Source organism: Mirounga leonina, unplaced genomic scaffold (genome assembly GCF_011800145.1).
Source record: "Mirounga leonina isolate KUSES-001 unplaced genomic scaffold, KU_Mleo_1.0 Mir_165, whole genome shotgun sequence".
NCBI lineage: Eukaryota > Metazoa > Chordata > Mammalia > Carnivora > Phocidae > Mirounga > Mirounga leonina.
In genome coordinates this window covers 17,823,734-17,848,167 of record NW_023270415.1, presented here as the reverse complement: position 1 = coordinate 17,848,167, position 24,434 = coordinate 17,823,734, and the positions used below count along the sequence as shown (strand labels likewise).

Here is a 24,434-nt window from a genome sequence, read left to right as displayed (position 1 = left end):
GTTGCCTCTGGCGCGAGAAGGCTCCAGGCTCCGTCATCCTGGACAGCAGTCTGAGCTAGCCTTGGCGCCCTTCTGCAAGTGGCTGTAATGTGAGTCACAGGGCCAGTCTCCAGGGAGGCTGAACATGAGGTGGGCACAGAGGAGAAAAGCTCTGTCTTCCCTGGCCTCAGGGGAGACAGGCCAGCAGGCTGGGATGGCCACTGGGCCCCCTGGGATTTGTGGTGGGGACTGAGGGGTGGGCATCAGGGAGGAGGATGAGCCCCGAGAGGACAGGTCATGCCAGGCCGAGCCCCGTCAGAAATGGCCCTGGTGTTGACTGTTGGGCAGGGCCCGTAATATCAAAACCAGACACTGCCTTAGGACGGAAAGAACATCCTGGATTCTTTCTCACAATCCTTTTCATTTAGGTAAAGGAACAGTGAGGTCCAGATTCATAATTCTTTCCCTTGGTGAAAGCCTTCTCTCATTCAATGAGGGAGCCTCATACTCTTGTGGTGGTTTATTGATATTACAAACAAAGCATACTTTATTTTTATTTGAACTGGTCAGTTAAAACATTCTATGCAAGGCAAACACTTCATCATGAAATATTTAAATTAAAAATAAATAAGTTGCATCCTACAGAAATCTCCAGGTGCCACATACAAATGGAGGACATCAGCTATAGACTGAATAAGTTGAAATAAATAGTTTTAGGATACTCTGATTGATATAGGTCCAGCATAAATCACCTGCTTGTTCCCTAACTGTGCTCCAGGCCCCATTATCTCTACTGTGCAAGACTATGAGTCTGTTGAGACTAGGCCCTCATCGAAAAGAGCACTTGATGCCAAATCCCCAAATCATGTTCCATCGTGAGGATTGGGTGCTGAGCATCTAAAACAATGACTGAAGGGCAGGGATCAGCAAGGTGAAGGCCCAGAAGCCCAGGCCTCTTATCCCTCCATGCCTCTTTACAGTTCACCTGGAGACGTGAAAACAGGTAACTTAGCAAAAGGCGACAGAGTGGTAGCCTATGAATAACGGTTGAGACTGGTAACGTGGCCAAACTCTTCATTGTACCAAGACGTGGCAATTTCCAGCCGAGTCTTAGACTAACTTTCACCATGGAGTGTCTGATTTTGCTAAATGGGTTGGATTAATTTAAGCTTCTGAATTAGAACACCAGCCTTCTGGGGGCAGAGTTGAGACTACGGATGACAGATACGCAGGACATGTATCACTAATGGCCTCCACAGGTCGGCATTCCTAACTGACCACTGCACGCCTGCGTCTCAGACTCCGCCTCCACACAGCACTCTGGGCGGCCTCTGCCAATCGTCTGTGTTTAGCATTTGAGGTGAACATTATTTACTAACCTTGATCTTTCTCTATGTTCTGAGCTGTTCTGTGTGAAGGAATAGATACAAACAGCAGGCACTGAAGCCTGACACCCATGTGAGTCAGGCACCTCGAGACTAATCGTTTAACTGCTTTAAACTGTCGTCTATGAAATGGAGAAGGACACCTAACTCAGAGTTGTTAGACAGGGAGAACGGACGTAAAGTGCTCAGTGTCATGTCTGACACACGGTAGGCATTTAAGAGATGAGAGCTGTCGTTATCATATTATCATCGTAAGTCTATCGATGTTAACAATGGGATTGATGATGACATTTCCATTGAAAGAAGGAAAGCACAATATTATATATTAGGTTGAACCATGTGAAATTGATCAGTTGTTTCTGACCTACAGAGATGGCAATTTCTTCAAGTTCAACCCAATACTTAATGATGTATTGCATTTAAATCACTTACTTTTTCCAACTTTATCACATTTTTCCTTTCAAACATTGCCCCCAGAGACATACTCTTACCCCTCAAAACCTTCCTCAAATCAGTTGCTAAAATAAGCAAAGCAATGTGTCTGGTGGACTCGAGGCCCTAGTATCCCGTTCCACTAACTGTCTCTCGTAAGGCCTTGGCTTCCCCATCTGTAGACTGGGAATAATTGTGCTTTCTTTAACAGGGATAATGTATGGGAAAGCACTTTCAAAAGTTAAAATCATTTTGCCAGTGCAAGGTATTATTAATTTCACTAGACTCTGCCACTTCCGAAAACATTAGCATTCAACATTTAATTTTTAATCATGTTTCTCTATAGAAAAGCTGCATGTAAAAGAATAGAGAATTCATGCAATCATGCCAAATGGTCAGTACTGATCTTGACAATACTGTCAAATGGATATTAGAACTATAAGTAAATATATAGTACTTTGTCATTAAAAATTGTACTTTGTCAAGATGAAATAAATGTGGTAAGAGGAATAGTTAAGAACCACGGTGTTTACAAGTGCCTCAAACGTCAAGCTCTTATATTTATACCAGAAATCACACACATTAGAACAACTCACAAGGAAGACTGAGGGATTGCCTGCTTCCTTCCTTGGAGGTCTTTAAAATGCGTTGGGAAAGTTTGATTGTGGTGTGGTTTTGCTTAAAGATAGGGATATAAACTCTATGACCTCCCAAAGCCACTTTCAGGCCAATGGCTTTCTTGATTCTAAGAAGGCACACTTTTCTTTTGCCTTCCAGGGGAGTTCCTTGCTTGTACCCTAAACCAGGGCTATTGGTTAGTAAGAGATGGTGATGTGTTTGGACCAGCTACTAGCAGAGGTGAATGTGGCTCAGTTCCAATCTGGAAGTTTTCTCCCCCATATGCAGTGAACTTTGGCCAACTCAGGACACCTGGGGAGGGTCACCTTTAGTCAGCCTCAAAGGCACTGTTGGTAGCTCCCACATATTCAGACTTCTTCTTGTGCCTTGTCCACATTTTCCGGAGGATGCTAGGGACACCGCAGGAAGCGCTTCCTGTCAGTGGTAGGGAGGCTTCTGCTCCCTGGGGAAGGGTCGGATACTCTTCCGTCATCTTCTTGAGATGTCTGGATCTAAAGAAAAGCCAGGGGTAGGGAGGGAGGACAGTCATTTCACAGAGCCAAACTTTTAATTTTTGCCCTCAAGGAGTAGACCGAGCTCTTATTTCTCCTCTGCTCTGTGACCAGGATGGAGGGTCACTGTTGGGATGCACATACAGATGACTCTTTCGGGGGATCTTCACATGGGGTGAGGGAAGGAGGTGGCTCTGGGCACAGTGGTTCATGGATCTCAAGTTCTGCTCTTGTCCCAAGTTCTCCTTTCCCACCCCTCCCACTTCTAGACCAACAATCTTGATGGAAAGGGCAAGCTTCCCAAAGCGTAAAGCTATAGAAAGAGCCTGAGCCCTGGGGGTGCATCCTCACTTCCTCTCCCTAGGTGAAAGAAATGGCCTGACTTTTCAAGAGCCAGCCTCCAGGAACACATGGAAATGAGAATTTCTGAGCTCAGAGAGAAAGGAACCGTCGAGAACCCTCTGGACAAAGCTATATGGAACAGAAAGGTTGGTCTGTGCTGCTCAGTCAGTTGTGGGCTTACTCCAGCCTTCAGCAACAGCTACTGCTGCTCAGGACCATTTGCCACTAGACCTTCAAACAATCCACATGCCTTTCTGACTTTTCTCCAATTAGGTCCCAGTACATTGAGTGACTTGGTTTTTATAATTCTTTCTAGATGATTTTCTTTTATCTACAAGAGCTTCACATTGGTCTCTTCTACCTTAGAGTCTAAGCTTCCAAGGTGTGGACACTTGGGTTGATATTGCAGCCCACGGTCCCTCTGGTGTGCACATCTCACATGCTCCCAAGGACGTGTCTTTCCAACTGCTAGATTGTAGGTTTCTTGAAATATAACAGCCACAGTTTGTGCCAAGTTCTTCACATATTGTCCCATTCCGTTCTCACAATAATCCCTCAAGAGGGGTATTATGATCATCCCCATTTTTTGTTTTTGTTTAGAAATAAGTGAGGGCATGGAGGTCATAGCAGGTTAGTGGTGGCGCTGGGCCAGCAAGCAGCTGGGAGTCAAGAGCCCACACCCTTCATCACCCCCTAAGCCCCTTTTCTACTGTGTGCAGTGTGGACGATGGTGGAGGGGGCATAAATGTGCATGCTGACTTGAGTTTCAGACACCCACTTGTCATCTTCTAGTGCAGCCTGGAAGGTAGTGGGGGAATTGCTGGGGGTAGGGGAGGGGACTATCTACTTCTGCTAGTCCAGCTGCTGGTTCTGGATCAGAGTTAACAGTAACGTGGGGGTTATACATTTGGTTTGAAACTTTTGTATCTTACTCATTTCTTTACCTTTGGGCAGGGGCCCTTCACCTAATTCACGAGGCATTTCTGACACCACTGTGCCTACCAGGAGGCTCTCAATATGACCTGTGATTACATTTATCTAATTAACCAAAAACCCTCCCGAATGACACTTCTCCAAGTCTAAAAAGTGGTGTTAATGAAGTGGAAACCATCTTCAGCTTAATCCTAGGGAAACAGTTGATGAGGCGCTACAGAGACCCAGGATTATTGCCCTCATTAAAAGGTAATTTAAAGCTGGCATGGATTTTGTGTTAGCATCTTGAGAGTCTGTAAGCCAGGCCACCTGTTACTCTTCTGTGGCAGGACCAAGAGTGGGTGGGGAGCCCTGCCGGCAGCGGGCGGGGAGGGTGGGGGACAGGGCACTTACCCTCTTGTCAGAACAGCTCCGTTCTCTGAGCCCGTGGCCACCGCCTCCAGCATGCCGGGGGCTTTCACTGAGATCCGGGCCACCGGAGGAATCTGGGTATTGCAGAAGGGGAAGGGAAGGGGAGGATGTGGCCATGGTCCCAACTCTGGCACTGACTGGAGCCAGTTGAAAGAGGGATGACCCCATCGATCCACCACCCAGGATGATAGTCCTCACACTTTGGCAGGCATTAACAGTCCTCTGCCAGGCTTGTGAACACCGTGCCTACCATAGTTACTGATTCAGTAGGTCTGATGTGAGCCCGAGAGTCTGCATTTCTAATAAGTTCCTGGGTGCTGCCTATCCCAGGACCCCACTTTGAGAACCACCGACCCAGAGAACTTGAGAGCACAACTCAATCTTACCTGACAACTCTGTGCACCGCCCCCCCCCCCAACTGCCTGTGTCCACTTTGTTGTCAAATCCTGCAGATTTGTGCTTTGAAAGACTGCCTCGGTCAGTGCCATCCTCCCCATTTCCTCTGCTGCAGCCTTCGGGTCCAGTCACCCGGGACCTCCTTGCTTCGGACCAGACCCACCACTAATCTCAGCCCCCCCATGGATTTACAGTGCTTCCCCACAGCAGGCCGGACTGATGCCAACTCTGGAAGCACAGGCTCCTCAGAACCCGGCTCCCCCTCATCTACACAGCTCTGTTATCCCCCATGGGTACTGTGACAGCTCCCATCCCAGCGGGGCTGGCCTGGCCTCTCCTCTTGCTCACGCTGATTCCCACGCACAACGAACCCTTTCCTCATGAGCATGCACAGTGCTGCCTGGTGCCTCGGCTTTTCCTTCACCCTCTGGATGGAGCCTCATCTCTGCCTGCCATTCAAGGCCACTTCTTCCCAGAGGCCCTTCCTCAGGCTGGTGGCCTAAGTTGATTTCTCTCTGCCCTTATGCCCCATGTCCCACAGTACTGAGTACATATGTGATATGTTCACCAGTTCTTTCTGTGGTTCTCTTCTTGTTTCATATGTTTGTCTAGTCTCCCAGTCCTCAGAAAGGTGACATGGTGTGTGTCAGGGTCTGGCACTTAATCCCTTTGGTGGCCCTCTGCAGCCCTCCTAAAGGAGATGGTGAGTGCTCAAGAAGCATGTGCTGAATGGAAAAGTAACTGACGGCCTAACAAGGGCTAAATCCAGGATTTGCTTAGTCAGTGGGCATATGCTATGCTTTGTTCCTTCACCCCAACCCCATTGAAGGCTTAGGGTCACCACATTCCTGGAATGGCTGGGAAATTCCAGGTGGAGGACATCATGATTAACTGTCCCCTTCTCTCCCTAGCTGGCCAAAGTTTGTGGACAGAGTTACTGTGCCACCTTGTGGCCTCTCGGGAGCTTTCCCTCCCCACCGTGCCAACAGTCCAGCCCTGGGAACATAGACCCGCCTCTCCTTCTCCAGAGTCCTTAGTTCTCCTCCAGTGCACGGCAGCATTGAATCAGAATTAGTTGTGCAAGCTCCGAATCATTCTCCCACCCTGGGACAAGGGGCCTCTGATGAGCTGCAGGACCCTCAGGGGAAAGAGTCAGTTGTGCTGCCTCTTTGTCACTGGGTCCCCATGACCACCCTATCCCAACCCAGTTCATTCTGGCCTCCCAGGTGCAGGTGCCTCTCCGCCAAAGGTACTGTGTGAGCCCAGCCCAGGGGCTTGGGGCAGGTAGTCCAAGGCTGTGAGCCACCCTCTTCCCCCTAACCTTGGTCTTCCTCCGGCCTCAGCTGAGGGCAGCTCTTTGAGCTGTCACAGCCTGACAATCTGTGGCAATGGCCCAGCCTCCCTCAGTTTCTCTCGAGTACTAGGTTGGGGCAGGGGGCTCCTGATAAAACAGCTTGGCCCATCCCTGCCCTTTGTGTGGTTCTCCTACCTACAGGGATGACCTAAGTGAGGTATGTGGATTAGATTTTTTGCTCAGACGGGGAGTGAAGGGCTCACTGTCCAATTTGTTCCAGAAGGATGAGGGGGCTGGCCCACATAATCTCCAGGGTCTTTTCTAGTCCTCACATGGCACAATCCACCAATCTGGAGAGCTGCTGCTCACGGAGCCCAGGATGCCCGAGCTGACCTCACCTCTAGCCACGATTCCGCCCCTACTGTGCCAGCCCAGAGGGTACCCACATACATGCCCAGAAGATGATGCAGGAGGTTTTTTTTTCCAGAGTGACCCTGAGCTAGATCTGGATGTGCACCTCCTGATCGCCCTTCAGGGAAGGAAAAGCTGCCACCAGTGGGGCAGGCCACATACCGTGACGGAGCGAGGAGGAAACAAAGGTCTGACCATTTGGGCCCAACTCAGGACAAGGCGATGGGTGGCACTGGCCCCAGAGCTCCCGCCAGGAGGTATCTGGTGCGCACGGCACTTCCGCCTCTGCGCAAGCTGACCTCTCTTCTCCTGTCGCGGGTACTGATCCCTAATACACAGCTCAAAGCCCCTACCCCGTATCTCAGAGTCTGCCTCCAGAGACCCTTGACCAGAGATGCCTGGTGTTTTGTGTTTTCACAACGTTTAAGACCCTTGCAGCTCTTTACCCCCATAGCTGCCCCTGGGAATTAGGTGTTTCCACCTGACACATGCCTACCACAGAAACCACTTCTTTCCCCCCGTGTTTGAGACGTCCTCTAGGCAATACTTTCTGTTTGCCTAAGAGCTGAATTTCTGGCAAGAAAGAGACCACCACCCAGGGGTGTGCTGTGAGCTGATAGACTTTAGGAGCAAAGCACCCTCAGGTAGGCTGTTCTGATAATCCTCGGGCCTGAAACAAAGAACAGGGTGAGAAGTTTAAAGCACAACAGATAGAACTAACCAGGCTTATTTTACTTACCAAAGACTTGCCATATGCTCGATTCCCACACAGATTTGATGATTTGGGCTCCGAACTCCCCACTGCAAGGTTGAACAGAGAAAGCATTACTCAGTGGTACTCTGTGTTCTACTTCCCCCCGCTTCTGCATCAGTGATCTCATTAGCTGATCAACCACAAGCTGGGAATTTCTAAAGGCCTTTGTGCCAAGCAGCGAAATCAGGCAGTAGGGTCAGGCAATGGGGAAACTGTCGGGTGGGTCAGCTGTACCCCTGGCACTCTTCCGGGCGTGGGGTGGGCGGGGAGGGTAGAACTAAGATCTAATAAGATCATGTGTGTGGAAGCATTTAGTGCTGTGTCTGTAGGCAGTAGGTGCTCAGAGAATGAGCCCTTGGCTTGTCCTTCCTTCCTAAGGTGCCACATCACAAGAGGTTATCAGGAGTTAAGTCTCTACTGCTGGGATCGGTTTTGCTTGCTGATCCTGGACACTCCTCTGTGGAAATGAACAGAGAAGCCCGCCTGCGGTGGGAAGCACAGCGTCAGGATGTGTGAGGGTTGGAGATTATCTGAGTCCTGAGACATTGGCTACATGGGACTTAACGTGAGAACCTTCTTGCTATGCCTTTATTCCTGAAGCCCGACCTACTTCTGAGTTATCTCTACCCTGAAGTCTGCAGCTTCTGAGAATGCAGGTGTTGAGCTGAGGGAGCTGGCAACAGGTAGGGGAAAGTTGGCTTTCAATATAGTCCTCTCCTTGGGCAGACATTCCAGAACAAGCCCCATCCTATCACTCTACAGCAAATAGAGATAAAACATTCCCCAACCCAAGGAAGAAAACATTTCAAAGGCAATAAAATGAAGTTACAAGACTACCAAGATTAAATCATAATGTACAGTGCCCTGGCATAAATAATCATAGCAGCTCATAGTTTTGAGTATTTACTGTGTCAGGCACTGTGCTGAGTATAAAACGCATAAACATTATCTCATTTAACCCTTACCATAACCCTGCTAGGTAAATATAATAGTCCCCACTTTCCAGATGAGGAAATCGAGGCTTTGGAGAACAGTTAGAGGAAGCCAGGTAAGGATGATCTAGGGAATGGCAAACTGCTTTGGGGGTCTTTCAGGGCTGGAGAAATGTGACTGAGGGACACCCTAACCCAATCTGGGAGGTATTTGCCAGGTAGAGACAGGACAATCTGCAGAAGGAACAGGGTCAGGGAAGTTCCGGGAAACAGAATATAATGGAGCAGTCACAGAATTGCACTGCAGCTCAGGATTTCTGTGTGTATGGATGGGCGGGGACAGGAGTGTGCCCTGGAGGTTCAGCAGAGAATGGATTCTGGAGGGCCTTGAACATAGTCTGGAGGGCAGTGGGGGTAGGAAGGACACTGAAGCAGAAGGATGGCAGAGGCAGATTTCTGCTTTAGACAGTCCCCTCTGGTAGCCTTGTAGAGGGAAGAGGGACTGGTGGCTGAGGGCCAGAGTTGGATGTTACACACCAGAGATGAAGGGGGTCTGCGCCCAGGTAGCCTGAGGTAGGTACCAAGAGGGAGAGATGAGACATATCCAGGAGTTGACATTGTCAGTGTTTAATATGTGACGTGGTGGGTGGAGTGGGGTTGGGGAGGACAAGGGGGTGTTAAGGGAAACATCCCAGCTGAGAAAGGAAGACAGGTTTGAAGGAGGACACATTCCACTTGAACAAGCTGATTCTGAGGTGCCTGAGGACATCTTGGTGGAGACATTCCATAGGCAGCCAATTCTCCAGGGCTCAGGAGATGGTTGTCCCTATTCCAGGCATTTGAGGCTCACCTACCCAGGGCCTCATGGTGAGAGAGTTTCTCAGCTGGGTCTCTGCCTTCAGAGTCCCTGCAATTTCCAAGATTCCTCAGAGAATCTTTCTCCCACATGAGAAGGCTACATCATCCAGGAGCCTTCTCCTACAGCTCAGAAAAGAAACAAGCCCCCAGATCTGAGATCCCTGGAGACACACGTCCTTCTGATGGGAGGATGGAAGACTCAGTGCCCAAGCCTTTCCCACGGAAAGCCCTGGGTCTGGCTTTGACTCAGAAACCCTCCGTCTCCCCCAACCTCCCTCTGGAATCTATCAGATTGGGAGAGCTGAAGGAATTGAATCAATGCCCAGCTCAATTTTTTTTTTTTTTAAACCTGACTAGCACATTCCCTGCATGAGCTGACTGTCACATGTTGGGCAGATTCTCTCCATTTCATTACTTAGTGTTCTCTTATAGAATAAAAGACTGACTTGGACAGTCAAGCTTCCACAAGCTACTTAGGAAGGAAAGTGGCCCCTAAAACTAGATGGTTAGGAAGAAATTACTCTCTGGGGGCGGGGGATAGAGGCATTGGCTAGGAAATTAGAAGAACTAAGATTTAATTTCAGTTCTGTTGCTAATAAGCAGTGTGACTTTGGGTCAAACAGCTTCTATGCTTTCAGTTTCCTTTTCTGTAAATGGGCACGGGGTGCTGCAGATCAGGGCTCTGCCACCTTCATTGTGCCTTAGAATCACCTGGGGGGCTGGTTAAAGCAGAGATTGCTGGGCCCCACCCCAGAATTTGCTTCAATAGGTCTCAGGTGGGACCCAAAATTTACATTTCCAGTAAGTTCCCAGGTGATTCTGCTGCTCTGGGGACCCCACTGTGAGAACCCATTTGACCGTCTCTAAATCCTTGCTAATCAGTATATTGTTCTCAGACCAACATCATCAACATCATCTGGGGCCCTACTTAGTCCTACAGAATTAGACTCTGCATGAAAACAAGATTCCCAGGTGATGCGTTTGCACATTAAATTTTGAAAAACATGGCTGTAAATCCATTTTATGATTTTGTAGCGAAGATATTCTTTTTCTCTTTCTACACACACATGCACCCACCCACCTATATATAGACACAGAGAAAAATTTATCTCCTCGTAATTTGCAAGGCAGATTGTGGTTTTCCTAATGCTTTCACTCTACATATGTGTATATGTAATCACTTAGCTAGAGAGTATCGCTTGATTTATGCGTTATTATACATCAGATCATAAAAACAGGATCGGGGTGTTACTGATCAAAGAAACCTTAGGGATCCAGTGGAGCATCTCTAAAGAAGGAGAGAAGATGGATAGATGAAGAGATACACTCGGTGAAGTATAATTTCAGTTCTTACAACATACAAAGTTGTTGACAGCTGAATGCCTTGAGAAGGACATCCCAGACTTTCTATTGTGCATTTCTGGAGTTAAGATAGGAATTACTTTAGGCTGTGGACATAACAAATAACCTAAACCAGCAATTAAAGGCAAAATACCACCACAGACTTCAGTGGGCTAGGCGCAGATTCCCGTTGAACTGCTTGGGGTGGAGGCCATTTTTAAAAATAGTGCTGAAGGTAAGTCTATAATGTTTCCAGTTTTCAAAACAAATTTGTCCCTAAATTCTTTTTAGAGATTGTTCAAATAGCCCTAAGCCATTCACATTTACAATGGTGAGATCTTAAGTTGGCAGTTTATGAAGAGCCCGTATAATTACATACACAGCCTGTGAAATAAATAAGGTAAGCTTCTGTTTCTTCATGAGTCATGTCTACACTAGTTTTTTCTCCCTCCCCCCCGAAACATTATGATTTTCATCCCTGGAACCCAGCAGGGCTTCCTGGGGGAGCAAGAAGGCAGATAAAAGCATTTGTGCTCGCCCAGGAGTGTTTTTCAGTTAGGTGTTTTAAAGTGTTGCCCTGTAGGTGGGGCCCGAGAGCAGGTGCACTCGGAGCAGGAACGGCCCGAGCCGAGAAGGGGAGGGGCGGGGAGAGGAGGGGAGGGAGGGGGCGGGGCGCGCACGCCCCACGCCACAGGTGCTGCGCTCACCTGGCGTGATGGAGGACGCCCGCGAGGAGCGCGCGGTTGTTGGAAAAGACAAGCCAGGCCGCAGACCCTGCGGCTGTTGCTCTGAGCGCGTCACCCCCCCCCCCCCGCCCCGCCAAGGGAGGTTCCGGGGACTCGATCCAGGGCGCACGTACCGGGTCTGGCCGGGGCCTTGGCCAGGTGGGGCCCCTGCGGCCGCGCGCTGTGCAGCCGGCCCGCCCTGCGGCCCTCGCCGTCGCGGCGGTCGCTGCGGTCGCTGCGGTGCGGCAGCAGCTCCAGGGGCCGCGGCGTGTAGAGGTCTGACTCGATCACCACCTGCCGGGAGGAGGAAGGACAGTCAGCTTGTACCTCTCCCGGGATCTTCAGACGCACCTTGGGCCCACAGTGAATTATCGGAGTTTTCCTTGCTCCAGCGAATGCTAGCAGCAGTGAGAGAACTTGGGGTAACTGGCCTCCAACAGGCAACCGTTCTATTTCATCTCAGCCTGCCAAATAGTGCCATGGTGCAGGATGATGAGGGTTCCCGGCGGGGGTGGGGTGGGGGGGGTTTCCTCACCAGCAGTCCCTTCCCAGAGTCAGGAGCCTGGGCCATCAGGCCAAAAATGTCCCCTGCCCTAGGGCCTGACCTGGTTTGGCAACAGAACAGGCTATTTGAAATGATGACAGTTCTGGAAATCAGGGTCTTACAGTCTTTGCGCTAAGCAGACACCCTCGTTCACACAGAGGACAGCCTTTTGAATGCTCTGGCAGAGAGAAGAGCTAGGGAGAGGACCCCGGGGCCCAACTCATTCCCAGGTTTTAAACAGAAAGAAGCTGCTGGTACAGCCCCACATGCTCACATTTCCCCCCACCTTGCAGAGCACCCGTGTCAGGTGGAGCTGGGAGATGAATTTCCACTATGTGTGGTTCGCTAAGTGGAAATTCCCGAAAACCAGACAGAATGCTAAGAGCTAAGGTGTTTTCAGGAATGATCACCTGCTGAATAGTTATTTTGGGAAGTACATTAAGAGGAAATACCTCTTTTGTCAGGACCCACCGAAATGGGCCTTAAAAGTTATAATAAACATACTTAAATCATTGAAATAATTTAAATGTAAAAAAACTTGAGACAAATAATACCATATTTTATCTCAATACCAAGAGTAGTGAAGGGAATCTTAGCAGTTTTTTGCTCTTATCCTGCATAGTTTTATACATATCCAGGACGTTGGGGTCATCCATTCTGAATTTCTTCACTCCTTTAAAGCTGGTTGGAATGTCCAATAGTACATGGCAGCTACTCTGAGGTTTGCATCGACTCATTCGCTTGCTCCTTCATCAGATGCCCTGGGAGGGCACGTTCCGTGCCAGGTTCTGGGCACTGGGGGCATCTGCAAGTAGGAGGACCCATCTGAGCTCTTGTTCTCTAGCCTCTGATGGATCCCCCTCACTTGTCCACATAGAACAATTGTGTTGCTTTTGGAGGATGAAGCAAATAAGACTAAATTTTTAAATATATATATATAATGGGGTGATATTTTGATTTAATGGAGAAAAATTGGATCTTTAATACTGTTATAATGAATGGCAGGTCACTGGGGGAAATGGATCTGTGTTCACACGTCTCACACCAAAATAAATACCAGACAAATCCAAGATACATGTTAAAAACAAAAAAACACAAGAATTGAACGTGGCTCAATATAACATTTGTTACATATGAAGAGGAATGATCCCTATGTACATAGAACTCTTACAAATCAATGAAGAAGAAGAAAAGAGAAAAATGGGGCAAAAACCAGCAGCTGGCCATTGACAAGAGAAATACAAATGGTAAACATGACACCACAAACATGAAAAGATGTCGAACAGTAATTAAATGCAAGTGAAAACAGTTGTGTGTGTGTGTTTTTTCCTCTCAGATTGGCCGTGATGAAGAAGGTAACTCCATTTGTGGTCATGCAGACCTGAGTTCATGCCCCAGTCTTGACACTTAGTGGTTTCGTGGAAAGGAGATATTCTTGTGTGTCCTTGTTGTATTGGGGCGGAGCAAATGCCTGTCATCTGTTTTAGTTTCAGTCGCAGAGCTTACTCTTTCCTCAAGCCACATATTTATCTACAGCATCAGAGAGCAGTTCTTGTCTCCCAAAGAGGAAACTAGAAGAACACTCTTTGCTTCAGTTTACCACAAATAGTCCTTTGCTTAGAAAACTAATATATCCCCAATTTGGTCTTATCTGTGTTAGGAAATAACTCCTCTCAAGCCTATTTTAGGGCCCAGATTCATTCATTCTGTGCCTTTGGAGAAAGCTGATCATTCAGGAGCATGTAGGATTAATACCTTTTCTCCTCTGGGCACTCCACCCCCCCAATAATTAAAAATATTTATTCCTTTTTCCTCTCAGCTAAATTGAGATATCACTGACACCTATGATTTGGTAAGTTTAAGGTGTACAATGTGTTGATACATTTATAAGCTGTGGTATGATTAGAAGGTGGTGGTTCTGCTGGGCTGGGGGCAGCCCTGGGTCCACCCTGCACAAGCTCAGTGGGAGGTCCAGCACTGACCACCGAGCACTAACAGTCTGCTCTCCTCTTTACCTTCCTTCCCCCGGCCGTGCTCTGCTGTGTTGCCCAGAATACTGGAATTTCCTAGGTTAATGGTTGTTTGGAGCCCTAGTCCCCAATATTTGGCCTAAGGGCTCTCCCCTGGAATGTGACCCTCCAGGTTGAATATGAGAGACCTGAGCCTCATTACTGACACAGAGCTCTTGGCTATCACAGGTATTTCTGATTTTATTTTCATTCTGTCAGCATCCTTCTGAGTGAGGAGGAGTGAGACTGGTATGTTTTCAGACCTACTCTGTACAAGGAGAAAGTAAAGCAGGTAAAGAAAGCCTGCGGAGCCCATGAGGGAGACCCAGCATTTCCTCCTCTGAAAGGGAAGCAAATGTTCCTTTTCAGGAACAGGAAACTCCACCTCCGCAATCGCTTCTCTGCACTGTGGGGTGGCAGAAGAGAACGGGAAGGGGAGAGCCAAGAGGCATTAGCTGCTCAGCCCTCTGCTAGAGGTAGGAGCGACCAGGGGATGGGGATGAGGCTGGTTGCTTCCCAGATCATGACTTAGGGCCAAGTGCCCCTTCAGGGTGTCTTCCCCAGTACCCAAAAGATGCCAGTAGCAGGAAAGGAAAGAGGAGAGGTGCCCAGTTCAGAAGATTTCCCTTTCTTAGCTGGTCTTGTACTTGGTTCTCATTTCCCACAGTAACAGAAGCTCTGAGAGGGCTCCGGGGGGAGAGGGTTGGGCCCACACCAGGAAACAGACAACTGAATGGATGGCTGTGGACTTCTGAAAGCCTGGGCTATTTTCTGGTCTCTAGGACACAGTTTGGGGCGGCTGCGGCTGCTGGTCTTAGGACAAGCTGGTCTGAGAGCAGGCTCTTTAGCGGGCCCCCCACCCCAGTATGGAGGTAAGACAAGGGAATGGGGAGACGGAAGGGAGAGGTGGGTTTGGTGTTGGATTTGCCTTTCCTAGTCAGCAAACTGCCTTCCGAAAGTAGGGGGGATGTACTAGAGCAATAAATTGATGCTCCCCTGCTGGTCTCGGGTTATTGATTAGAATAATGGAAGTCATGGGCTAACACTCAAGCCTCAGAATTCCATCCACTGACATCTTCAAGTCACACTTCTGTTTGTTTGCCAGCCTAGGGGGCTGGTAGGGAGTTGGAAAGACAGGTGAGACCTAGGTGATGGAGAATCATCATGATTTAGGGCTGATGGGATCCATAGCAATGTTCTAGCCCAACTCCCTAATTTTACACATAGGGAAACTGAGGCCAAGAGAGGTCATGTGTCTTCAGGGTCACAGAGTTATAAGGGACAGAGCCAGGATGAGGGTTGTGGTTTTATGACTTCTAGGTGAGTGCTCTTTATAAGACCCAGAGAAGTGCCTACATCCAGATAAGAAATTTCAACTGCAATCAATCACTCAGTGCCTTTTGAAAAATCAGTAAATTTCCAGGCCAATTTCTCCCCGATCAGGTTGAACTCTGGGGAGAATGTGACATTTACAATCTCATTTCTCCATCTTTCCTGGTGGTGGTACCACTGCTCATTATGATGGGGCTGGGAATCAGTGGCCCCTGGGAGGCCCTGACTGTACCCTAGGGATGCTGTGGCACTAAGGATGGTTTAGAGACGAGAGATCTTTGTAAAGGAGGGAACCTGACTCCACATGGTAGCCCAGGGACAACAGACACAAATAAGAATTTCAGGACAAAGAAAGTCATAAACATTGGTAGATTCAAGCAGTTAGACAAAATATGAATGTTTTCCTTGGGAACTCAAAGGCAGCCAAGAGCCAGTCGGATCAGAGGCAATTCTTTCTTTAGGACTCACTTCCCTCATCTTAGGTAGACTAGGACCTTTCTTGTCTTTTCTAATTTGAATGTTCCGTACAGCTGGTGTTGAGGTTTGCAAGCAAAGGATGAGTCAGGCTGTTAGGGGAAACGAGAAATTTAGAGGAGAGCTCAAAGGCCAGAGGGCATTATTAAGTTGTCTCACCTGGAGAAAGATCGCATCGGTGAAGACAGGACCCAGCTTCTAATTTTTTTCTTAAATCAAAAGCGAATTTTAATACGTATTCATATACTTGAGTCATTTTTTTCCTCTGAGTAAAAATATTTTGGAGAGGGAAAGTCATAAGCCATAAACATAACTGTCCTTCTCAAAAATTTCCACTCCCAGGAAACCTGAGAGCATGGTTCTACAGTGCTGACTGAAGTCAAGTGGCTCTTCCAGAAGGCTGTGTCCCGTATTTTGGTTGCTTTGTGTATCTCATCCCCATGTGGCTTCATCACCGCCATCTCAGACAACTGAGAGTTTCCTCCTTTATTTAGGTTTGAAATCTCCTGAGGATTTTCTTCCCTAGAACCTACTTAACTATTAGAAAGTATGGTGATTTAGTTTCCATTTTAAAAGCTTTTGTAAATACTGTTCTGTCCTTGGGCGCCTGCGTGGCTCAGTCGGTTAAGCGACTGCCTTCGCTTCAGGTCATGATCCTGGAGTCCCGGGATCGAGTCCCGCATCGGGCTCCCTGCTTGGCAGGGAGTCTGCTTCTCCCTCTGACCCTCCTCCTTCTCGTGCTCTCTGTCTCTCATTCTCTCTCGCAAATAAATAAATAAAATCTTAAAAAAAAAATACTGTTCTGTCCTTATAAAGCCAGTAGATAAAGGTATTAGGAGTGATTCAGACAGGAACATTGTTTAGGGTTAGAAATTCAAGGCAAGAATTTGGTAGAACTAAATAGTCCCAATTCCCAAGGGATCTTTCTGGAGTCACGAATGATTTGTGGCTCCTTCAAATCTAGAGTAATGCCAAACTCAAGCCCCTTGACCGAAAAGTCTGTTGTGAAACTTTCCTTAAACTGAAAATTACCCACAAACAACCCCTTCCCTTTCCATTTTTAAAAAGATTTATTTATTTTAGAGCTCGAGTGCGAGTGGGGAAGGGACAGCGGGAAAGGGAGAGAGAGGATCCTCAAGCAGCCTCCCCACTGAGCACAGAGCCCGAGGTGGGCCTCAATTCCAGGACCCCAAGGAAATGAACTGAGCTGAAATCAAGAGTTGCCTGCTTAAACGACTGAGTCACCCAGGCGCCCCTCCCCTTCCATTCTTGGTAACACCCACTCCTTGAAAGTCAGGAGCATTTTTCTTTTAGACTGTGGGCTTAAGTTTTCAGGGACCAGGAGAAAGGTAACAATCTCTTGCCCTACCACAAAGAAATTTTCCATCCATTAAAAGCCCCTTTCTTTCCTTTTTTTTTTTTTTTTTTTTTTTTTTGCTTTTAAGTAGGCTCCACTCCCAGCACAGAGCCCAAGCCATGGCCTGAACTCATGACCCTGAGATCAAGACCTGAGCTGAAATCAAGAGTCGGATGCTTAACTAACTGCACCACCCAGACACCCCTCTTTTCTTTCTTAATATAAAATATTCTCAAAAGTCATTAAAAAATACATACAACAACAGAAAAATGTACAAAAGACATAAGTTAGGAACCTATAGAGAAAAAATATCAGAATCCCTGAAAAGATGAAGAATGGTATTAATAATTAAAGAAATGCAAGTTAAAACAAAATATTTTCACCCATCAGATTGTCAAAGATAAACAACATTGATGACATACATTACTGACTTAGGTGTTTTGGTAAGGGTACTTTAAAACACAGTTGCTAAGAATTTGGTAATGGCTATAAATTTTTTTCAATGTTCCTATCCTTTGAACATTTTCTTTTTTTTAATTGAGATATAATTGGCATATAACATTAAGGAGTACAACGTGTTGATTTGATGACCAAGCATTTTCATATCTGTGAATTTATCCTCAAAAACATTTGCATAAGAGCATGAAAAATATGTTCAAGGATATTGCTTGCAGCATTGTTTAGTAGAATTTGGTTAAATAATCTAGAAAACTTCAGATGTGATTTGGGTAGAAAATTATAGTACATTCATATAATGGCATGGTATGCAGCCTTTATAAAGAATGAGGTAGATCTATAAGTATTAATTGGCATGTAAAGACGTTCAAGATTTATAGTTTAGTGAAAAAAGCAAATTGCAAAACAATGTTATTGAACAATGGAGCATAATAATGATATGTTAGTATATGGGACATTTTCACTTAAAAAAAGCCAATACTAATTGAATGCTTGGTTTGTGTCAGGCTCTGGACTAAGCACTTTACATGTATTAAATCATTTGCTCTCCAGTGGTTCTTGAGATATGTGCTCCTATTTTTCCCATGTGAACACTAAAGCAGTTGAGTTCCAGTATGGTGGGCAACTTGCTCAAGGTTACCTAGCTAGAAATGGATAGAACTGGAGTTTAAGTCCAGGCAGTTGGACTCTAAGTCTGTATATCTAACCATTATGTTCCACAGCTTCTTAGAATTTTCTGATATTTTATATGTTCATAGTATTTGAAATTTTATAATGGGCACATACTACTTTGGGAATCAAAAAAAGGAATGTTTGTAAAAACAACAATGACTAAAACCCCATCTCATTCCCAGGATGCTGAAAAAATTCTTTTTAATAGAGAAGAGGCCTTCAAAAATTGAGATACTTAGAAAATCAAAATGGTGTTCCATGAAAAATTGTGATAGAAATAGAAACTCCAGCATAACCAAGAGGAAACAATTAGCAGTTAAACCTTTTCAGTGAAAGTACAAAGATGGATTGACAACTTTTGTATAAAGAAATCTGTAAGTAAAATGAGAAATTTGCCTCATCCTTTGGTTCTAATGACATGTAAACTAATTTTAAGGTAATGCGAATGCTTATTAGAGTAGCAAAAGATAATGTAAAAAAAAATGAAAGTCAATGTTAGTGAGGTTGGAGGTAAATGGAAAAGCATTGCTAGAAGCCTGACAACTGTTTAGAATTCCTGGTAATATGTGACAAAGCTGTAAGCAGAAATCATTTTTTAAAAAAATCACTATTCTCCACATCTAGCAGAGTGTCTCTTACACATGGTAGGCATGAAAATATTGGATGGAGGAATGGATCGATGGAGAGATGAAACTATTCTTGTCCTTTTACTTGTTAATTTACCGTGGAATTAATCCAGAAGAATAGTATTTTGTACAAATTAATTGCGATGCTATTTATAATAGTGAAAAAATGGAACATCACAAATGCCAACAACAGGAGAATACCTCAGTCAGGGATGCTATACTCATTGTGGACTCTGTTTAAATAAGAACACAGTTTTTTTAGGGAATGAGATTTACTCTATGTGTCTGGGGAAAATGGCAGAATAGGAAAGTCCAATTCAAGGCTGTTCACTGTCTGGTGGACATTTGTCAATTATTTTGAAGTGGAAGACAGGAAATCACGCAGCCCCAACATGCCATAGAGAAAAACTTCCTGGCTATTGAGAGCAGGAAGAGGAAGTGAAGAAGCTAGATGCTGCTTTTGTAATGAAAACCAATAAAAGGGATCAAAATTGAAGTTGTCCTTACATTCTTGGTCAAGAGGTGTTGAGAGCTTTTGACTCTTCTTCTGGCTGGACTGGACACTGCAAAGAGAGAGAAAGGAATGGTTTTAGAGAACACGGGTGAGGCTGATGTAGCCTCAGAGAGGGTTTGCACCTGGAGTGGGAGGGGCGAGGAGGAGGGGAAGTGGGGAGAATAGGCAGGGTGTAATTACAATTTTAGATGTTACTTGGCTGAGTGCACCAAAGTTCATAACAGCATTGTTCACAATAGCCAAATGGTGGAAACAACCCAAATGTCCCCTAACAGATGAGCCGGTAAACAGAATGTGGTATATACACACAATGGAATATTATTCAGCCTTAAAAAGAAATAAAATTCTGATACATGCGGTAACATGGATGAACCTTGAAAACATTAAGCTAAATGAAATAAGCTGGACACAAAAGGACAAATATTGTATGAGTTCACTTATATGAGATACCTAGAGTATTAAACTCAGAGACAGAAAGTAGAGCAGAGGTTATGAAGGGGTTGGGGGAAGAAGGGAATGGGGAGTTGTTATTTAACAGGTATAGAGTTTCAGTTAGGGATGATGAAAGTTCTGGAAATGGATAATGGTGATGTCTGCACAACAATGTGAATGGACCTCATGCCACAGAGCTGTACACTTAAAAAATGCTTAAATGGTAAATTTTATATCATGCACGTTTTACTACAGTAAAAAGCTTTAAAAAATCAATTAAGCATTAAAAAATGTTGGTTGGAAGAAGGTGTGTATTTTGTTGAAAATGGAGATACTCAGGCGTCTCTTTTCCATATTGCCGCTAGAATGATTTACTCGAACTGAAATCCTACCATGTCACTGCCCTGCCTAGAACTGAGATGACTCCTTGTCACATATGGGATAAGTGATCAGATGAGTGCTAGGTGATGGTATTTTCTGCAGAGCACCTATAGCTGTGAAACCTGGCATCCAGTACATTAGTTAGGAGGGTTCCTGACTCCCTTCACTTGAGTATGAATCAGAACTGGACCACTTGCCACTTACGTGACTTGGGCAAATAACTCATCCTCTCCACACCTTCCTCTCCTCGTCTGTAAGACAGTGGGGATTAATAGCACCCACCTCAGAGGGCTGGGACAAGGATGAAACGAACTAATTTTTATAGAGCCCTTGGTCCAGTGCCTGGCAAAGAGTAGGTTCCCAGGAATCAATGGTGGTTATTATGATTGTCCTCCATCTCTGCAAGCTGAAGGCAGGTGGAAAGAATAGGTGATAACTTCTAGATCCTATAGCATTCCATTAGGATTTCTCTTTCTGGAGTTTTCTCCATTTCCTCCTGCTGTTCCCCGATTCCTCTCCCCAACCCCTCCCCATTGTTGTTTATCCTCAAGAGAATTATTTTGAATGCTGTGGTGCTGTTCACCCTAAAATTAAACCCCCTCTGGTGTGTCTCAGGAAGTAACTTCTGGTATAACTTCTTGGTAAAACCATAGCTTTTACTTTTTGTATTTACTGTGAATTGTGTCTGTGAATTTTTTTCCCTTAGAGGGCTCTCTTTCTCTCCAGAAAGTAAAAACCCACGCTTGTCCTCAGCTATAGACTTGGTATCTATGTCCCATGCCTTTAAAATACTTAAGTAACAGTCTAACACTTGCTGCTGCCATATTTTTGTGAGACATTAAGATGGCTCAGCTAAAAAATACATATAAATATTAAGTTGAACCCAATATATATATGTATGGGTGTGTTGGAAAGAAGGATATAATACAACAATAGCAAGGTAATAATAGCTCACATTGAGCTTCACCAGGTGATGGCTTACTTGCCTTATCTCATTCACTCCTCGTAGCAACTCTGTGAGCCAGGTATTCTGCATTATCCCTATGTATATAGGTGGGGATGCACAGTTGATGGTGGAACAAGGCCCTATCCTCTTAACCATTGGCCACACTGTCCATGCTGCTGAACCTGTGCTCAGAAAATGTCTTGGCCATTTTTGTCATGCTAAATGGTAGCATTGGGAAAAGGGCATCCTAGGGAGAACTATAACCTTGTTAGATAAAATGAAGCCACCTTCTATTTCTGTAGGTAAGGAATGTGGGGATGTATTGAAGAGTTACCCATTTCTCTTATAAGCAGTGACTTAAGGAAAGCTAGCAATGTCTTCTCTCACTGAAAGCCCTCTGCTTGATAGCTTTGGAGAAAGCAAGATGAGGCAAAAAAGGAAGTGCGAGGAGGTAAAATTCTTCCATTCACGGTCTAAGGTAAGGCTGCAAATACTCCTTTTCTAGTGAACAGCTTCCTGAGCAGTGAAATGTCCATGAATACCAATGAATACTTGGTTTATGACCAGGAGATGGCCATGAATGAAAATGGCAAGAAAGAAATACAGGATTCAATATTTATCTTTGAACATAGTCATTGCTCTAAATATGGAATAAAAATAGACATCATTTTGTAAGTGATGTATTTAATGGTGCTTACTACATGCTGGGTACTGTTCTAGATGCCTTATATGTTTTTTTTTTAAAGATTTTATTTATTTATTTGACAGAGAGAGACTCAGCGAGAGAGGGAACACAAGCAGGGGGAGTGGGAGAGCAGGAAGGACCCTGGGATCATGACCTGAGCCAAAGGCAGACGTTTAACAACTGAGCCACCCAGGAGCCCCAAGATCCTTTATATGTTTTTTCTGTTTTTCAAACCCCCCCCCCCCCCCCGCCATAATAACCCTGGGCAGTAAAGTCGAGCTCTCCCTTTTACAAAAGTAGAAACTCTGGCCTAGAGAGATGAAGTAGACTGCCCAAAGTCACACAGTGTAGAAGTGACCACAGTCTCTTGGCCACTATGCTAAGCAAATGGAGTCAAAGGTCCTGTTTCAAATGCTTTTATTCAGGTGAAGTGTGACATTGCTCCTGAATTATTGAATAAGTTTTTAATTAAAAGGGGCTATTCAGCTTTGATTTGTTTCTTCCTCTAAAAATTGTTAAATGGAAAGAAATAACAGGAAATAGACAAAATTTAACATTTTCATATTTGCTTCCAATTTGTTTTTTTCTCATGTAAAAGAAATAAAAAATTAGGCAAGTTTAGATTCCCTTTCTACTCTCCCCTTATTCTTCTTCCACTCCTCCCCAGGGCTAGTAAGATCACTAATTTTTTCTGTATCTTTCCAGCCTATGTTTTCATACTCTTTCTGAATATGTATCCATAAGTTGTTTTGTATTGCCAGATATAGTAATTGTTATCATACATATAAAATTTTCATCCAGCCTTTTCTATTTTTTTCCACTCAACATTATGCTTTTGAGATCTGTATCCATACACATAGATCTAGTTCATCCCTGTTGACAACTGTGGAATATTCCATAGTACGATGACACCGCATTTTACCCCCTCCCCTCCTCAAGGACATTGAAGCTATTTTCAATCTTGCCCTCCTAGAATCAATGCCCCTGTGAACATCTGTGAGTAAGAGTATCCAGAAGTGGAAGTGCTGGGTCAGAGGGTGAGCTTTGACTTTCCAGGTACTTCCAGAGTCTCCAGACAGAGTTCCAACTCCTGCACGTGGGCAGACTTCTCGCTCTTTTTTCTCTCTCTATGTGGCAATGGATGTCAAAAGCTTTATTTATGTTCTGCTGGCTGTCTCTTTGTGACCAGGCTGAGTCTCTCCCTACCCCCACCCCCCAGCAGTGGCCCTGTCAGTGGCTGACACGGGAAGAAGAAAGGGATTGTTTGAACAGGGGGTCACAACACCAGCAAACATCCAGCCCCCTTCATTCAAGTCTGACAATGAGACCGGGGCTAAGCCAGAGTCCCAGGCTCTCCCAGCAAGGCAGGGGCCGTGGGGAGAGAACAGAGGGGCAGGAGAGAGGGCTGAGTTTTGGAGGGGGTGAGGGAACTGTCCAGTAACCAGACACCTGCTGTCCGCTGAGCTCACACACAAAGCCCTCTCTGGGACTTGACACCATTCACCCTGAGCACAAGAGCTGACAGAGTCACACGTTTTGGTGATGCTAGTTCCAGGTGAAGTTTGGGAGCGGGGCCCTGGGATCTGTGTTAGAGGCCAGCCCTGGGTCAGGGCATTATTTGACCACTTTATTAGACTTCAGGCCACTGCCGGGAGTATTTCTCCTCACATCTGATGGCATAGTTAGAAATCATACTTTTGAGCCAGCTGGTTCTCATTTCAGAGCCCACCTGCTCATTGGAGAAGAAGAAAGAATCTTTCTAGCTGCCCTGGGAATTTTGTTTTCATCTCTGTTTCCTAAAACAATGGCTTGCTGTCACTTTCATTCGCATATTGGGTTACCAGTACTGAATTAAGTGGAACTGGGCGCATTTAACTGCCCTCATTCCCCCCACCCCTTTGATGGATTGTTTCTCAATGACTGATGTTTACCCATGTACCTCCTTTTCAGAAACAACAACAGCAATAACAAATACCATCACAGCAGCGAGCGCATCAACCCCTCTTGAGAGACCTGAGGATAAGCCCTAGTAAAACAGCACGTGATTGTCCTTAACCTCTGGCAGAAGGTGCCGCGGTGAGGAAACCGTCAAGGGCAATTTTACTCACCCTTGGAGGGGATCACGGTGGTGAAAACTTCTATATTTTCATCGCTGCAGCTGTAAATCTGATGCATCGTTTCAGCCTTCTCTCCCCCAAAGTGCCGGGAACCGGAAGCCTCTCTCTGAACCCCTAGTCGCGAGGTTTCCTAATCCAGTCTGGCTCGGGGATCATTGTGCAGGTCCACAAAAGACAGGCTGGTGCTGTGATCTCATCTCATTCCAGAGTCTTCACTGCAACATTTTCTAATCCCATCTGTCTTTTTTTTTTTCCCCCCTGAATCCTATTATTGTAAACCTTTGATTGAGGGTGGAGGCTTCAGTCCCCTCCCAGCCAGGATGTATTTAACATTTTTATTTTGCCGTGTCTGCCGCAGTGATTTTGGAAGTCTTTTGTGAAGTAATGATGAAGTGAAATCCCCGACTCGGTTAGCGCCAAGCTTCGCTGGAGAATTTCACCGAAAAGGAAACGTGGATTTTGCTACCAGCAATTACCCTTTTCATTTCGGAAAGGAAGAGGGCTTTTTATTTATTTATTTATTTTTCCCTCCAGAAGAACTGGATATTCAGTAATTTGTCGTGTGT

General features: G+C 45.7%; 1 protein-coding gene across 1 annotated transcript; it reads right to left on the bottom strand.

The window, feature by feature from the left end:
• Positions 1 to 410: 410 nt before the first annotated feature.
• VXN (vexin) lies at positions 411 to 23,986 on the bottom strand. The gene is made up of 6 exons (XM_035011263.1): positions 23,860 to 23,986; positions 19,301 to 19,356; positions 11,458 to 11,617; positions 7,453 to 7,514; positions 4,595 to 4,686; positions 411 to 2,926 (listed from the first exon to the last, which is right to left on the bottom strand). The coding sequence occupies exons 1-6, from the start codon at positions 23,924 to 23,926 to the stop codon at positions 2,743 to 2,745; spliced, it is 621 nt and encodes a 206-aa protein (XP_034867154.1). The 5' UTR covers positions 23,927 to 23,986; the 3' UTR covers positions 411 to 2,742.
• Between the last annotated feature and the right edge of the window lie 448 nt (positions 23,987 to 24,434).

Bases quoted from the DNA above. Each gene is read 5' to 3' on its own strand.
- VXN (XM_035011263.1), bottom strand. From the start codon at position 23,926: ATGCATCAGATTTACAGCTGCAGCGATGAAAATATAGAAGTTTTCACC. The intron at 4,687-7,452 runs GTAAGTAAAATA...TGCAATACCCAG, and splicing joins GAGCATATGGCAAGTCTTTG to ATTCCTCCGGTGGCCCGGAT. The intron at 2,927-4,594 runs GTAAGTGCCCTG...GCTTTTCTTTAG, and splicing joins GGAGCTGTTCTGACAAGAGG to ATCCAGACATCTCAAGAAGA.